Source organism: Microtus oregoni, unplaced genomic scaffold (genome assembly GCF_018167655.1).
Source record: "Microtus oregoni isolate MIOR12 unplaced genomic scaffold, Mior012 000005F_ref0000423, whole genome shotgun sequence".
In the NCBI taxonomy this organism is placed as follows: Eukaryota; Metazoa; Chordata; class Mammalia; order Rodentia; family Cricetidae; genus Microtus; species Microtus oregoni.
Window position 1 is genome coordinate 9,212,929 of NW_024543064.1, and position 15,263 is coordinate 9,228,191.

The window sequence follows — 15,263 nt, forward strand, 5'->3', positions numbered from 1 at the left end:
AATTTCAGTGTTGACCTTCAATGCCCCAGCACCAGTGACAGGAGCCACCCTACTGCCCTGTACATACCATTTAGTCAGGATTCTCTAAGGAAGCACAGCAGGTAGAAGGACTGTTCGGATGTAAAGGGGGCTAGCAGACTGGCCTACGGGCTGTGAGCCGGGAGTTGTCTTGGCTGTCCAAATCCAGAGGATTCCTGGAGAGTTGCTGGTTGTCAGAAGACGTTGGGATCAGCCTCAACAGGATAGATGAACTTGCCAGAGAGAGTGGGGACAAGCAGGCAAAATACAAAGCTTCCTTCATCCATTGCCTTTTATGTGGGCTGCCATCATTAGCTGTGGCCCAGACTGAGGGTGGGTCTCCCTTGTTCAAATAACCAGGTGAAGAAAACCCCTCCCTCCTAGGAGTGCCCAGCAGCTTGGATTTTAGTTGATTCCAGATGTAGTCGAGTTGGCAGCTGAGACTAGCCAGCACAGGACACCATTATTCTTTCATCTGAAGGACGGAGATGGGATGAGAAAGTGCCGAGGCCATTTTATCCCCACTCCAGCAACAGGCCGGAGAACCTAGACCAGACGGCAAGGAGGCTCAGCAAGTAAAACATTTGCTGCCCAATTCCCACGGCCAGAGCTTGATTTCTAGAATACAGTGAAATCCCTGAGAGTTGCTCTCTGACCTCCTCACGTACCTTATGGCATACATGCACCCCTCCACAATAAATAAACATAAAAGTTAAGTAGAGTCTATATCAATGTTCTCTAAGATATAACATAAGTATAAGTCAATTTAATTTTGTTTTGTTTTGATCCTTTGAGACAGGATCTCATGTAGTCCAGACTGACCTTTAATTTAGCTTGCCTCAGTTAAAGGTCCTCCTGCCTTTTCTTCCTGAGTACTGGAATTACACCACTCTCCTGATTTTCCTTCCTTTTGTTTGTTTTGAGACAGGTTCTCATATGAAAGTAAATTTCAGATTTAGTTCTTTTGTCCCACTGACCTCACTTCATGTGCCCAGTGACAGCATATTAGACAGTGCTGTCCTAGTCAGTACCCAACATTAGAAGGGGTGGAGATAGCTAGCGTTTCATAACCACATCACGGCAGGAGTGTAAAATGGTTTTGCACCTTTTTAAGTAGCTCACACTCTCCTCTTAAGCAAATGTTTATGTCCTGAAATCTGGCAAAAAAAAAAAGTGTGCATGCATGTGTGCATGCGTTTGTATGTATCCAAATCCAAAGGTCACTAGGGGACATGACAAGCATGTTCATACCCACATCACTTATCATAGCAGAACTTAGCCAGTCTCAGATATGTCATAGACATCCATAGCACAGGGTGTTAGCAAGCAGACAGAAGTGAATCCTCCCAACAGACCCAGCATGATTAGGACCTATAGACAGCACTAGTGTGCCAGAACAGGCTTGGAAGGTGGGAAGACTGCCTAAGAAGGAAAAGCATGGACATTAGACACGAGATTTAGAATTGGGGCTGTGCCAGGGGGAGGAGGAACAGTGTCTGGATGCAGAAGACACCCAGGCAGTGGTAGTGGGGCTGTAGATGATGTTTGTTCAAATAAAGAAAAAGGCCAGTGACGATGGCAGACTTCGAACAGAACAGGAGGAAGCCATCCTATTGTCGTCTTCCCAGTGCTTGGCTCACTGAGACACAGGATAGTGACGTAACAGTCAATCTTGTAAAACTGAGGCACAGAGCATGAACAAATGCAGGATTGCTGTTACCTGCAGAAGCGTTTGTTTATACGGGTGATTTGAGTTCGTGTGTGTGTGTGTGTGTGTGTGTGTACATATGTACATGGGTATGATTGTTTGTATGTATTCTTAGGGCCTTGTGCAATGTTAAGTCTGCCTCTACTGATATATATTTTATACAATATATTATTATATTTTGTTTGTGTTTGGGTGCTTTTGGTTTTAGTGGGTTGGTTTTTGTTTTTTGTTTTGTTTTTTGTTGTTGTTGTTTTTGAGACAAAGTCTAAGTAGGCCTGGCTGGCTTCAGTCTTGCTGGCTTCATCTCTGCTTCCCAAACACTACAATTGCATGTATGTGTCACCACCATACATACTGAGTATGAGAACGGTTCTACCACACAGTGGTTCCATTTCCCTGGTGAAGGTTACTTCATAACCTTTCTGCCAGATTTGTTCTCACGGAGACTTTAAACCCTGTCCCCCAACACCTGCTCACAGCCTACCAACTTGGACATGAGAACTTGAAATTTTAGTTGTTTTAGAGGAGAAAAACTAGCTTTAGTCACTGACAAAGAAGAATGAGGAAGAGTATCTTAATCCGTCTTTCTGCCTCTCGAAAGAATGCTTGCCAGTCTCCCCTCTGAGGGAACCAACCCCTCATTTACAGAGGTGTGTCCTCTCAGTGAGGGGAGGCTGTGGGTTTTTCTTTGAATATCCTAGTGACATGAAAATGACCTCAAGCATCACAGTGTGCTCCTCCAGGCCCTAGCACTAAGCAATGAGTCCAGCATGGCCCTTGGTGTTTGGTAGAGAGGACCATAAAAATTAGGGGTAGTTTGCTGTCTGCGGGGAAGACAGAGAGGAGATGAGGATCCACAAAGGAGCTGTTCTACCTGCTCATTCTGGGTATTTTTGTGGCTTTGTAGTTTGCACGCTAGATGATAATATGTTGAGAGTAGAGATAAGGTTAAAGGAAGGGACTCTAGAGGAAGCTGCTGAGCCAAGGAATTACTGTGTGCACTTAAATTTTTTGGTAGTGTGGGGCACAGTTTCTTCCATTCTCAGTTGGCCCATAGTTGGTGTGAGGTGTGACTTCTAGGAGCTCAGGAGCAGTCTGCCACCTTTCATTGATTTGCCAGACTTCCTTAGGTCCTTTTAGGAGGATGCAGTTCCCTGTCGGTTTCCCCTTCCCTGCAGTGGTGATCCCTGAGAAAAGCAGGCCTTTGGAGAATAGGACACTTCTCCACAAAGTTCCCTTTTCACAGCTACCCTTTGCTGTCCCTGGTGAACCAGACAGCGGCACCCCGGGAAAGTCAGACTTAGTTAAAAGGAGGTAGGAAAGTGAAAGTGACTCCCCCCGTCTGCCTCTTGGAGGGGTCTTTGGTCTTCTGTGTAGCAGCCAGTGGCCCCTTCAGGAGCCTCTCAGGCAAACGAACCATGGGAATTCTTTGGGGGAAACATGTCATTGGTCTGTCTAGAGAGTAAAATGGCAGCAGTTGTTTTGCCAGGCCAAGAGGCTAGAGTATGCCACCTAGAAAAGTCTACCCAGCTCCTTCCTGGGACCCCTCCCATATGGTGATCTGCTGGCATCCATGGCTGAGTCCTTAAGAGGTTCCTCCCCCAGTGGACTCACAGTGTCTGCCTGTACCACTATCCCTGCTTTCAGGGAGAACTCTGGGGTGAGAGCCATTGGAAGGACTGAGACTAAGCACATCGGGAATATGTATAATATGTGCTATAATTGAAGCCACCCCATTACCCAGTCAGTCCCTCAGTGCAAGCCCCTGCATCCTCCTCCAACTCTCCATATGACTCCTGCAAACCAAAGCTAAAAGGACACAAGACACCCTCATAACTAAGTATTTGAGACTTGTATGTGTGAGGGGGATGGGAGATCTGGCTTCCTACGAGCTATCAAACACCCCCATGGCACCTTCTGGAACCAGAGCCTGGTGAACTCAGCCTGACCTGGGTTCAGAAACACATGCAATGATCTTAGCTTTGCAGATAGCCTGTGGCAAGTTCCAGACTGCTGCTTCCGGGGTCCTACCCCGACCTGCCCTGCAGGACACTTCTCCCTGTCAGACGTCTCCACTCCCACTAGTCCATGGTCCTAAAGTGCTGATTCAGTGTGGCTGCCTGCTCCTCCCTTTGAGCTATGTCTAGAGAGGGATGTTTTGCTTCAGTGGGTTCCAGGAACAAATAATAAAGAGTACAGCAAGTACAGGCCGAGGACAGACCCAGTGCGCTCTTATCAATCATCTGAAGTATGCACCGCCTTTCCAAGACAAATATGGACTCCTGATTCTAGGAAAACACCAAAAAGTATTTATCAATTACCCTGTCTATGGTTTGTGGAAAAAGACAACAGCAGCCGACCCTGAAAGCCATAGCAAAGCAGATTCCTTTGGGCAACCAGCAGCCAAGTGGCATGAGTTAGGGCTGCTGCTGTGTCCTAGGACTGGTCCCTTCACATGGCCACTGCATTCCTTACCCTTTACTCAGGAGCCTAGCTCACCGCTCAGGAGCCTGGCAGCATAGCAGGTCATACTAAAGCCCAGGCCCGTTGGTGTTCCTCCTGAAGCCACTGCACATCCCCAGAGGCCAACCCAAAGAGATCCCTAGCAAAACGTAATAAACCGGTGTGGTCCGTCGGGAACGTAGTGATAGTGACCTTACAGAGCTGCAGTGATGGGTCGGTCACCTATCCTCTTCAGCACAAGCCTGATGGGGGTACTGGTACTCTCTTATTTGCTCCCACAACCAAGAGGTGGGTTGTGCCAGCTCATTACACAGAAAGAGAGATTGAGACCAAGGAAGTCAGCTGATTGAGCCAATAGTCCTGTAGCCAAAGGATTGTTGAGGCCCAGTCTGAATTCACAGTGGGCATGCTGTAGCCCACACAGCCCTGCTGCAGCTTCCTCCTGTCTATAAGCAGTGCCTTTCCAAATGAGGATGGAAAATCATTTCAACCTTGACACTTAACCTCTTCCTGTCCATTTGTCCCTCTAGGACCCAAGCCCAGAGGGTTCGGAAGCCGCGCTGCTGCACTGGCCCCCAGGGATTGCTTCCTCGCTATTCTGAGAGTCAGGCAGAAGGACAGGAGCAGCTCTTCAAGCTGACAGACAACATCCAAGATGAGTTGTAAGTGGGGGCTGAAGAAATGGGTCCACTGTGTTTCCTTGTCTGTCTTTGAGTCTGAGAAACGTCCCTGTTACTCAGGAGTTTCAGCCTTGAGAAAGGCTGAAGGCTTGCTTGTCCTGAATGTCTGATAGGTCTCAATATAACTACTTATAAATGGCCTTTACCGGAGGGAGTGACTTGGAGTCTGTTCAGAGTGGACCTTACTATGCTGGCTCTGCAGCGTGAGTCTTTGTGGAGGTAGCTCAAAGAGAGGCCGGGGCGTGGGGTGTTAGGAGATTGGTTTTCCTATAAACAGTTTCCTTAAACTTTGGTATCCAGTGTTTGCTATAGAACACCAGCAAAATGAACCACAAACCACTGCCCATAGAATGTTCTGGAAATGTGTTTTCTTGATTGTTTTGCCACCCTTTTAGTAACCCAGGATCTTGTCACATTTTCAGCTACTGAGATTTTAACTGATGTGGCAGTCATGGCTGTCCTTGGCGATATTCTGTGGAAGCCCTCAGAATGTAAAGTGCTCTGTGACTTGCCCAGATGTGAGAGGACTGCATTTGGGGCATAGTAACTTGTGTCTTCTAAGGCGAGGCGAGCTAGGGAGGCTCTGAACACTGTGGTGTTGCTGGCTGATGGAAGGGTTCAGGGAGAGATTGGTTCCTGGCATGGTCTTCGGTGTCATTGGTGGAGACAGTACCAGAGAGGCCTCGACTCACATCTCATATCTTATGGGAACGAGGACATAGAAAATGAAGTCCAGGATTTAGGAGATGGGATATGGCATCTTCCTAGATGTGTCCTGCCATACTGTCACTGGAGCTTCTCTAGATAAGGCTTTGCTCCCTAGCAGCATGCTATGCACGGAGTGGCTTCAACAACAGACATTTAGATATCTGCTTCTGAAGGCTGAGAGGTCTGAGACTGCCCATATACTACATTGTTGATGGGGCTTTGGGCCTCCAACTAGAGAGTCACTTCTCAGCCAAGCAGGGCATGGTATAGACTACTAGAATGGGACCCACTGATGGCTAGGGTGTCCACTCGCTCGAGAACCCTCCAAACCCAGAGTAGTGCCTGGGATCCGAGTCATTCATTAAGTTCAACACTTGTGTGGAACTGTCCCACTTCCCAATCCCTGGGGCTTTAGGTGTGCTATCAAAGGTTAAGTAAGGGTTGAGGGATGTAGCTAAGCTGATAGAGTACTTCCTAGCATACACTGAAGCTGGGCTCCATCCCCAGCACTGCCTAAACCAAAAGTAGTGGTATTTGCACTTGGGATTGGAGGCAGAAGGATCACAAGTTCAAAGTTGTCCTCAGCCACCCTGCATAGTGAGCCTGGGCTATAGGTATTCCTGTCTCAAAAAGAAGGGTAGGCTAAGTAAAATTATAGACCCTTGAGTGTTTTAGATTCTTTGCTAACCTACCTCTATACTATCCAAACCATCCCTGGTCTTTGCAACAAGATTCATTTGTAATCGAATGACATAAGGCTAGAAAGCACGAGGGGGAAAACAGCATAGTCCAGTCACCATGGAATTCCTGCCCACGTGGTGCACACATGGGAAACAGACCAGGGAACTGATCTGGAGTCAGGGTGAAACCAGTGAAATCGACTTCACGAAATGCTTGACGTTCATGTGATCTGGGCACAATGACTGCCGGAATGAATTTTGACTTTGAAGATGAAAACCCTGTGTCTCCACCCAAGCTGAGGGTGGAACCTGGCCAGTGGGTGGTAAGGGAGGCATGTGACCTCAGTCTTCCTGGGCATACAGGAGGTCAGCAGGGTCTGTGGCAGGCATGGCTCGGAGTGTCCTCACTTACCAGCCTGTCCCCAGGGCAATGTGAGTAGTCCAGACATCTGTCTGCAGGAAGGGGTGCTCAGGAAAACCTCGATGCTGACTTCTGCCTCTGACTTTTATCCTAGATTTGTAATTAAAAACATGTTTAAGAACCTCATTATTTGCATATTTCCCTCAGAGTTAACCCGTTAAAAGGGTCTTTAATACCTTGCTCTACTGTGCTAACTAAATGTTTCCACATTTTTTTCCAGTTAGACTCACTGTTTTACTTCTGGAAAATATTGTGTAATGACTTCCTGACGGAGCAAAGCCCCACAAGTCCCCAGCACCGCAGCAGCTTCAACTTTGATCTCCCACATCAAGTTGCATTTAGTTTTGTGGGTTTTTTTCCATTTAATTAAACAGTATTGAACAGATTGTCACTGCCATCCAATTTAAGGTCTGCTCAGGCCTCACAGCAGGTTCATCAGCGGTGCCTCTGTTACTCCTTCTCAGCCTTAATCCAGGCCCGGGATGAAGCTGGTGTTAAAATAGCGCTTGCCTATAGGATCCGCTTTCTGAGCAGCGCCTGCTTTGCGGGCAGGGTCTGCTTAAGTTGTCTTTCCATTTGCTTGTTTCCTGTGAGATACCGACTTCTGGTATTTCAGCAAGGCCACCACTCAGATTGCAGGCCCGAGGAGCTACTGCCTCAGCAGAGTGGCCCTTGGGGTCTTTCGCCATTTAGATAGAAAGTAATGCTTAGAAGATTTTTTTTCTTAAATACAGAAAAGTATATAAAAAGAAAGCAAGACGGATTTGTAAACCTTACGCTTCTCTCCTTAGGTATTTGTCTCCTAGAGGTGTGGGGGGGGCACACCTTTGAAGAAGAGGATTCTCCCCAAAATAACATGCTTAAATGCCATCTTCGTCTTGCAATGAAGCCAACTCATTTACATGGCTAACAGAATCAAACAGAATTCAGAAAACAAATGATAGTGAACATCCCCTTTGTTCTCTCCCTCTCTGTCCCTTCCCCTCGCCTCCCTCCTTTCTTTGCTGGGAATGTATCCCAGGGCCTTCCATGGCTCGGTGGGCACTGTGTCTCAGCCCCAGCCGTAGCTCCAGCTGACACCTTCCATGGCTCAGTGGGCACTGTGTCTCAGCCCCAGCCCTAGCTCCAGCTTCACTTTCTCAGCCGGGAACTAATCTGTCAGCGATGTTTGACACCACAAGACTTGTGACTGACAGGTTACCCAGCTGCTCAGATAAAAGTTCTGAGAGACTCACAGCCCTGGCATCCCACAGCCAGTGCTGCACACATGTGCAGTTGAACTCCTCCAGACCTCCTGGTGTCTTTACTGTCACCTTCAGAATCCTTGCCAAGTACAAACTTGGTGGTGTTCCTCATCAAGCTCACAGTCTAGCAAGTCAGGCAGACCTGTTTGGGAGGAGAGGGGCATAAAACGGGGAGAAAAGGGCTTTCACTACTTTGCACTTGCTCCCCATTGCCTGCCACGGAGGGTAGAGTCTCTGTCCTAAAAGAAATCTGAGCTGTGTTTCGCAGGGTGTCCAGTGGTTTGATTTACAGAGAGGACCTCTCTGCCCTATGAGTCAACAGATCATGGACAGACAGTGTCCCTCCTGTCACCCATGAGGCTTTTCATCAGCCCATCTGTGGGCCAGTGGCAGTGAGGAGCGGGAGTGGAAGTCCAAGTCCAGGTATCAAAGTATGGTGTCCCGCCATGGCTGGCAGGGGTGCGGGCACAGAGGAACAAAGGCAGGAAGGAATAGGTCAGGGGAGGGAAGAACCAAGAGAGCACTGCTTTGTCCCCCACCCCCACTCCTCACCACGAGTGACAAGTTCAGGATGAGCATGTGAAGGGGCTGCTCGGGAGCCATCTGAATGAATCTTTGATGTGGTTTCCAGATTGTTTTGTGTATGGGGGTAGGGAGCAAGCAGAATGACAGAGTGGTGTTGATGAGACCCCAAACCTTGACCTTGAGTAATGTTTTGCAGGGGAAGCCTCAGCAAAGATGGGGAGACAGCCATTGGCTACCCAGGCCCTGGGTCATTGCCCAGTGCTTTCTCCCCTAACTCTGCCCTTAGTTCTGATTTGATGTTGCTTTGAAGGCCTTAAGACAATGAATGTAAGAGCAGCAGCAGCAGCCCCAGGGCATGAGCAGGGCTCCTGTGCCCAGAGTGCCAATGTGGCAACTAGGGCTGCTGTGCTGGCTTGTTCTGTCCATCATGGGTCCTCTCCATGTGGTGTTAACTGAAGGGGCTAGTAAGCAGCACCATCTCCCTCAGAGATGAGGGCACTGAGCTACCAAAATGCAAGCTCCCTTGCCAGAGGGCTTGTGGACCCTCCTTGTCTGCCTAGCTCAGTTTTCCCTCACCGTGCTGTCTGCCTTTCAGGAGGTTTCCTGGCCTGTAAGAGGGCTAAGACATGGCGGCCTCCTAGAAAGCAGTTGGGAAGTGTGCTCAGGACCAGCCCGTATGCCCTCAGGTGTACAAGTATCTTTCTCGGTGTCACCAAGTCCTCAGAAGCGCCTTGGTGAAGGATGGAGCCAGTCTTGGCAGGATGCTCTAACATGTGTGCCTGCTATCACCTTGCCTCCCCGCCACCTTTGGAGCCCCTCAAAGAGTCGGGGACATCCTTCATGGCTGAGCTCCTTGCCCGCCTGTGCTCCAGAACAAAGTTGTTTCTGAATGTTTCCTTCATTTTCCATCTGGTTCCAACTGGTCCTGTGATGTGCCCTCTTCCTTCTGTCTCCCCATGCCCTCCCCCATTCCCGTCTCCTCACTTAGCAATGTGGCCCCTGCCTCTCAGAGTGCCTCTCACGAGGAGGCTGTACTAAGCCAGCTGAGCAAGGAGGGCCGCTGGGCGCTGCTAATTTTGACAGTGAGACTTTATAAGTCTACATTCTCAGCATTGCCAACCAGTTAAATGAGAACAGCAAACCCCAATTTTTGTCATGGGAGCCATAGTTAAAATGACGACTAGAACAAGGTGGGTATTTAGCAAGTCCACACGGTGACTGACTCTGACTGACTCGGTAGTGGGTACTCAGGAAGTCATATGGGTGTGCAGTGGACCACGCCCAGGCTTAGAGCACCACTGAGAGACAGGATGCTTAGCCGGGAGGCAGAATGAAATCTCTGGCGGTGCCTTGGCAGGCCAAGGTGTTGAAATATCAGCAATCAAGAGCCAGGGCTTTCGAGAGTCAGGATGGTGACTCTGGCTGGGGAGGAGGGAGGAAATGAAGTGCGACCTAGAGGTCTGCTGCAGAGAGAAGGAGGGCCAGCCACGCGTGGGCCTGACAGGACAACCCCTGCTTGCTGGCCTTCTACTGCCCTTGGTGATTCTGCCCTCTCTGAGGATTTTGTGCCTTGTGACCCTGGACCAAGGCTACCCTGGACCTAGATCCATGGCAGTACCAGGTGGAGCCTTGACGCCGAGCAAACATAACTTAAAACCCCGAGGATCACAGCAGCCTGTGTCAGTCAGCTCTTAGTATGCTTGCCGTCACCCAGGGTGCCTTGCTGTCCCTGGCGCTCAGGCACACTATGAAAGGCCAGCATAAGATACAGGCAGCTACCAAACTAGGAAGGCTGTCACTGTGTCTTCCGGGCTGACCCCCTGGCTCAGCAACCGAACAGAGAGGTGTGACTTACATAAATCTCCACATCAGTCTGAAGGTGCTGAGGGCTCAGTCTTTCTCTTTTTCAAAGCTAAGTTATTTCTTAGTGGCCTGGGATCTCTTAGCCGCCATGACTATAGTTCTGAGATGGAAGTGGTGTCTCAAGCCCTGTGTCCCTGGTTGTACTGATCAGGGGTCAGAGGGAAGACATAAATGCAGGTGTGCAGACCCTGGCTGTGCAGTCTGGCAGACCTGTCCCCTCACATCATCAAGCCCCTGCTGTTGTCTCTCAGGGTCTAGCTGGTCTGTGTTTCTCTAAGTCGTAACTATCCTAAAGCTCATTGAGCACCCCAAAAGCTCACTGAGCACCCCACAAAGCCCATTTCAGAACAGGAGTTTGTTTCTGTTTCTGGAACTCTTGGCCAATATCCCTTGTTCATGAGCATCCTGCAGCTGAGAGTGTGCCGTGGGTATGGGCCTCCAGCAGCTCCTGTGGCCAAGTTCTTCCTAACACAAACTTACAAATGGGGAAACTGAGGCCCAGAGTAATGAAGCCACACACGTGGTAATTAGGAAGCCTGGGTAAGCCTAGGCTCCAGACCCCAGAGACCTCAGGGATGGCCTGTCCCCAACATGGAACAGCTAAGCATCACGTGTTCTTCTCTCTCCCCACGCAGCTTCATAGCCGTGGAGAATATCGATAGCTACTGTGTCCTCATCTCCTCCAAAGCTGTGTACTTCCTGAAGAGTGGGGACTACATAGACCGAGAGGCCATTTTCCTCGAGGTCAAATATGATGACCTCTACCACTGCCTTGTCTCCAAAGACCACGGGAAGGTGTATGTGCAGGTGACCAAGAAAGCTGCCAACTCCAGCAGTGGTGTGTCCATCCCAGGCCCGTCCCACCAGAAGCCAATGGTGAGTACAGCTGTTCCTTGTCACTCATGTGGACAACCTGCTCTACTGGACACCCCGGGTGTGTTCTCCTGCATTTGTGTCCCTGAAACACAGTGCTGAGTGCTGATGATGCCGTGAGTCCAGGAGGATGACAGGGAACACACTGTATTGTTTTTCTGGTATCAGGAAACCACAGCCCTTTGATCTATGCTGACAACTAGCGTGAGGCACATTTGATAGGTGTTTGTAAATAAAAATGATACTTTATCTCCGCAAATTGAGAGGTGTTGTGCCAGAACGTCTAGGTAGAGATGCCCCTGCTGCCTTCCAGCATGCACTTCCTGCTGTTCCCTCAATGCTGTTAAGGGGTCAGGGCAGGTGGTTTCTTCAGGCCACTTGGCAACTCTGGCGCAAGCTGGGGCTCAGACCCGGATGACCCACCTGATCCCCATGCTGTGTCTAGACCTCAGAGCGCCTTACTCTGCTGAGCTGGTCCAGTGCCCACAGCAGAGCAGTTGCGAGGAAGTAGCAGCAGGACCACCTGTCGGTCCTGCACCCTTCAGAGCGGCCATGTGCATCTCTGGTCTTTCTGTAGACCAGAAAAGCCATCTTGCTGGGTCTCTCCTCTGGAGCTCTTCAACATTCCCCATTCTCTCAGGAATGAGCTCAAATGGGGATCATTGGCTTAAATTAGAGCTGGTTGATTAAAAGTTAATGCCCCAAAGTGTGCATTTTCCACCAAGTGTGCCTATCCACCACTGTCTCCCGCTTTCAGGGCGAGCTAGCTGTGTAGTGTTCTGGGAAATAACGGATTTAGGCCTGTGTTTACTGACTCTTTTTCCTGTACCGGCCACCACCAGGCTTTGGACTTGAATAAGAAGTTCAGTCCATTGTCCCCGTCTTACCTCTGACTGGAATCTCATCCACTCTGGTCACAAGTGCTGGTGGTGATAGTCTGCTTGTAGTAACTGGGATATAAACTAAAGCTGGATCAGGGTGAACCAGACACACTGTCTTGGCTGCTCAAATGGGAACTGTTCTTGGGTACTGTATCTTGCCCTCTTGGTGTGGTTGGCTGCCCTGTCTCAGGGCAGTGTGCTCATTCTTGTCTCTCTCTAGGTGCATGTGAAATCTGAGGTCCTTGCTGTCAAGTTGTCACAGGAAATCAACTATGCCAAGAGTCTCTACTATGAACAGCAGCTTATGTTAAGACTCAGTGAGAATCAAGAGCAGTTGGAACTGGATTCCTGAGGACACCCGGCTGCTGGAGAGGGATGCTCCAGACAGAACTAGGAGGACAGATGCCCAGACTCCTGCTAAAGGAAGCCAGAAGAGTGTTTGGGGGCGATATCAAGGAACAAGGGAAAAGAAATTCTCACAGGGAAAAATGTAAGCAGAAAACCATATTAGTTTGTGGGGCAGGGAGTTACTTTAGATTATGGGGAAATAATTTTTAAAAGTATTGATTGAATAACGTTAAAAATGTATTAAGATGGATCTAATTTTTAGAGTGCCCTGTATTTTGTTAACATGTATATATGTACAACTGTGTGTTTGTAAATACATAGAAGCTTCCAAGCAGGGCTGTGCTGTGTGTGAAGATTTGTTACCTGTACAGTAATGTAAAGTTGGACTAGATCCTCTGTCTTACTAATTCTGCACGACTCCTGCAGGGGAGTCCCTGTGGGAAGGTGGTTTTGGAAGTTGAAAGATACACTGTGTGGGTTGCAAATGCAGTCAGTGTTCAAGGGTGAGCCTGCAGTCACCTAGGTGGGAGCAGAAGCAGAGCCACCATGGCAAGGCCTAGAGACCAGATGGCGCCCATCTTTGTTCTTACCCACGTTATAGGGAGTGTTTAAATTTCTCAGGCAAGTCTCTAATTTCTACCTACTGGCCTTCTCCAACCACTCCACCCTCCTGGGAGGTAAATGGTCAGTTGCTGAGGTTTTCCTTGTGCAGTTTGCGATAAGAGAGGTCAGAAGCACCGGTGGACTCTCCTGACACAGCTGACATAATCCCACTTCCCACCGTGATGTTGATAAAACCACATGCTGATGTCACAGCACCACAGCCTCCTGGGAACACGATCTGGATGGAGAAGGTTCCAGAAAAGGGTGTGTGCTATGAATGCTGAAAGGGTATGGTATGGGAGCTTGGTACCAGATTCTTGGCCAAAGCGTCTTGTCCTTGGTTCTAACCTGAAGCCTGGTGTGCGGGTGAGGGGCTTCCTGGGACTTACTTTTGGAATTTCCCTTTTCTAGAAGGACTAAGCAAATAGGAGGGAGGAGAGGGCGGGCCTCGCCCTACACTGGGTAGGAGGAGGGCGGGCCTCACCCCATGGATATGTGGAAGGTTTTAGTGTTTATAACCCTTCTGAGACACAAATGGAGCTGATTTGTTCCTCCAACTCAATCCTGTGCGTGTGCTCATGCCCACCATGGCACGTAAGCATTGATAGGTAAGGCCGTCCTGAAGGTGCACTTTAACTACACAGTATTTTCAAGGGTCTGTCTTCTTGACCTCCACATTTGCCCTCTTCCCTGAACCAGACTTGACTTTTGTGGGTTGGGTCTTTGGTTGGCAAGTCATTGTTCGCTGGGGAGGGCAAGATGGTGTCAGTGCCCCTGTTGGAGATTCACAGCTGAGGAGGAGAGTCTAACCCATCATAGACTTCTTCACCAGCCTGGACCCCCACACCCACATAAGCCCGGCCGGGGTCTTGTTATCAGTAACTCACTGCCTGAGACCTTGATCTCTTACAGAGGAGGCTTCAGAAGCATCAATTGTGTGTCCCCTGCCACTTGCTGGGACAGTCGCTTCAAACATCCCCACCACTTGAAGGGACTAGTGTCACTAGGGGAAGTCCGCCCTGCCCTGGACACCTTAATCTGGGTTTCTCAGTCTGCAGCTGGTGCTTCAGGAGGACCCAGGGAAAATCAGACACCCTCCCCGGTTCCTTTCTAATTTAATCAGCTCTTTAAATAACTGTCCCTCTCCTGTGATGGCACACCCCCTCCCTCTGATACTTAGCCTTAGGAACGGGTATTAAAATAGGGCTTGGAGACCACATAGGGTAGGGCTGCAGGGTGAAGGGAGCCCTCCTTTGAGTTCTCAGCTCTCTTGGCCTTATAGCCCTCATGTCAGGCCTGGGGAAGATCCCAGGGGCTTTCAGCACTGCCTCCTGGCTTACAGGACAGAGTTCAAAGCTCCAAAAGAAACAGGCCTTGCCACAGTTCCTGTTTCCTCCTAAGCTGGTTCTTAGCCCATGACACCAGAGACTTTGCTGGGACAGTTTCATACTGCCTCAAATACAGTTCTTCTGGGAGAAGTTAGCTGATGGAGGGAAGCTGGGTAAAGAGATGTCAGAAGCCACCTAGACTCAATCAGAAAGCCAGCTCCAGGAGAGCATCCTCACCCCAGGCTTCCATGGCAGAGGCAAAGAGGTAGCCTTTTGTGCCCCCCCCCACCAGCTGTTTGGTGGATACTCATCCCACTTCGGTGTTCAAAAGGGTCCAGGGCCACTTTGTGTTCAAGTGTCATTTGTGCCTCAAATAAATAAAAAGCACCATAGCTGCCCAGTGAGTGGGAAATAAAATGGCTGGTTCTTCACTATGTAAACACAGACTGTGCAACCAACCTGCACACCCCAGAGCTGGCACTGCTCTCCTGCGAAATAAAGTGCGTTGTTGACTTTCCCTGCCTGTCTGTTGCCTTCCTCCTCCTCCTTTTCTGTGTTGCCACCATTCTAGAATCGTCAGCACTGACAGACATCAAACCTAGTACAATAGGCAGGTACAGCCGCAGGTAGACACCCACACCTGGAGTGAGCGGCTGGAAGTGGCTCTGCCCTGCAGGAGCTGTGTGCTGGGTGGTGTTCATTACCTCCTCTAGGGCCTTCAGGCTGAGCGTACAGGGTAGAGGTCATCATTTAGAGTTCAGGCAGGCGAGGAGGAGGCAGAGATGCGTGTTGACTTATGAGGGTGTGAGTCTACATAGGGTTTAGAATTGTGTTAGCAAATCAACGAGGAGGACCACATTCATGATCCAGAATCAGAAGCAGTGGAGATGTTGCTCAGAGCACTCTGGTGGTGTGCCGGG

The 15,263-nt window shown here is 49.5% G+C and overlaps 1 protein-coding gene across 6 annotated transcripts in view; it reads left to right on the plus strand.

Moving 5' to 3' along the window:
* Positions 1-14,858, plus strand: part of LOC121447808 (vacuolar protein sorting-associated protein 13D) — a 227,914-nt gene extending 213,056 nt beyond the window's left edge. For all 6 annotated transcript variants that reach the window (XM_041651068.1, XM_041651069.1, XM_041651071.1 and 3 more), the window contains 3 exons: positions 4,720-4,851; positions 10,946-11,186; positions 12,285-14,858. In XM_041651068.1, coding sequence (XP_041507002.1) covers positions 4,720-4,851; positions 10,946-11,186; positions 12,285-12,416 — 505 coding nt within the window. In that variant the 3' untranslated portion in view covers positions 12,417-14,858. The remainder of the gene's footprint in view (positions 1-4,719; positions 4,852-10,945; positions 11,187-12,284) is intronic.
* Positions 14,859-15,263: the final 405 nt, after the last annotated feature.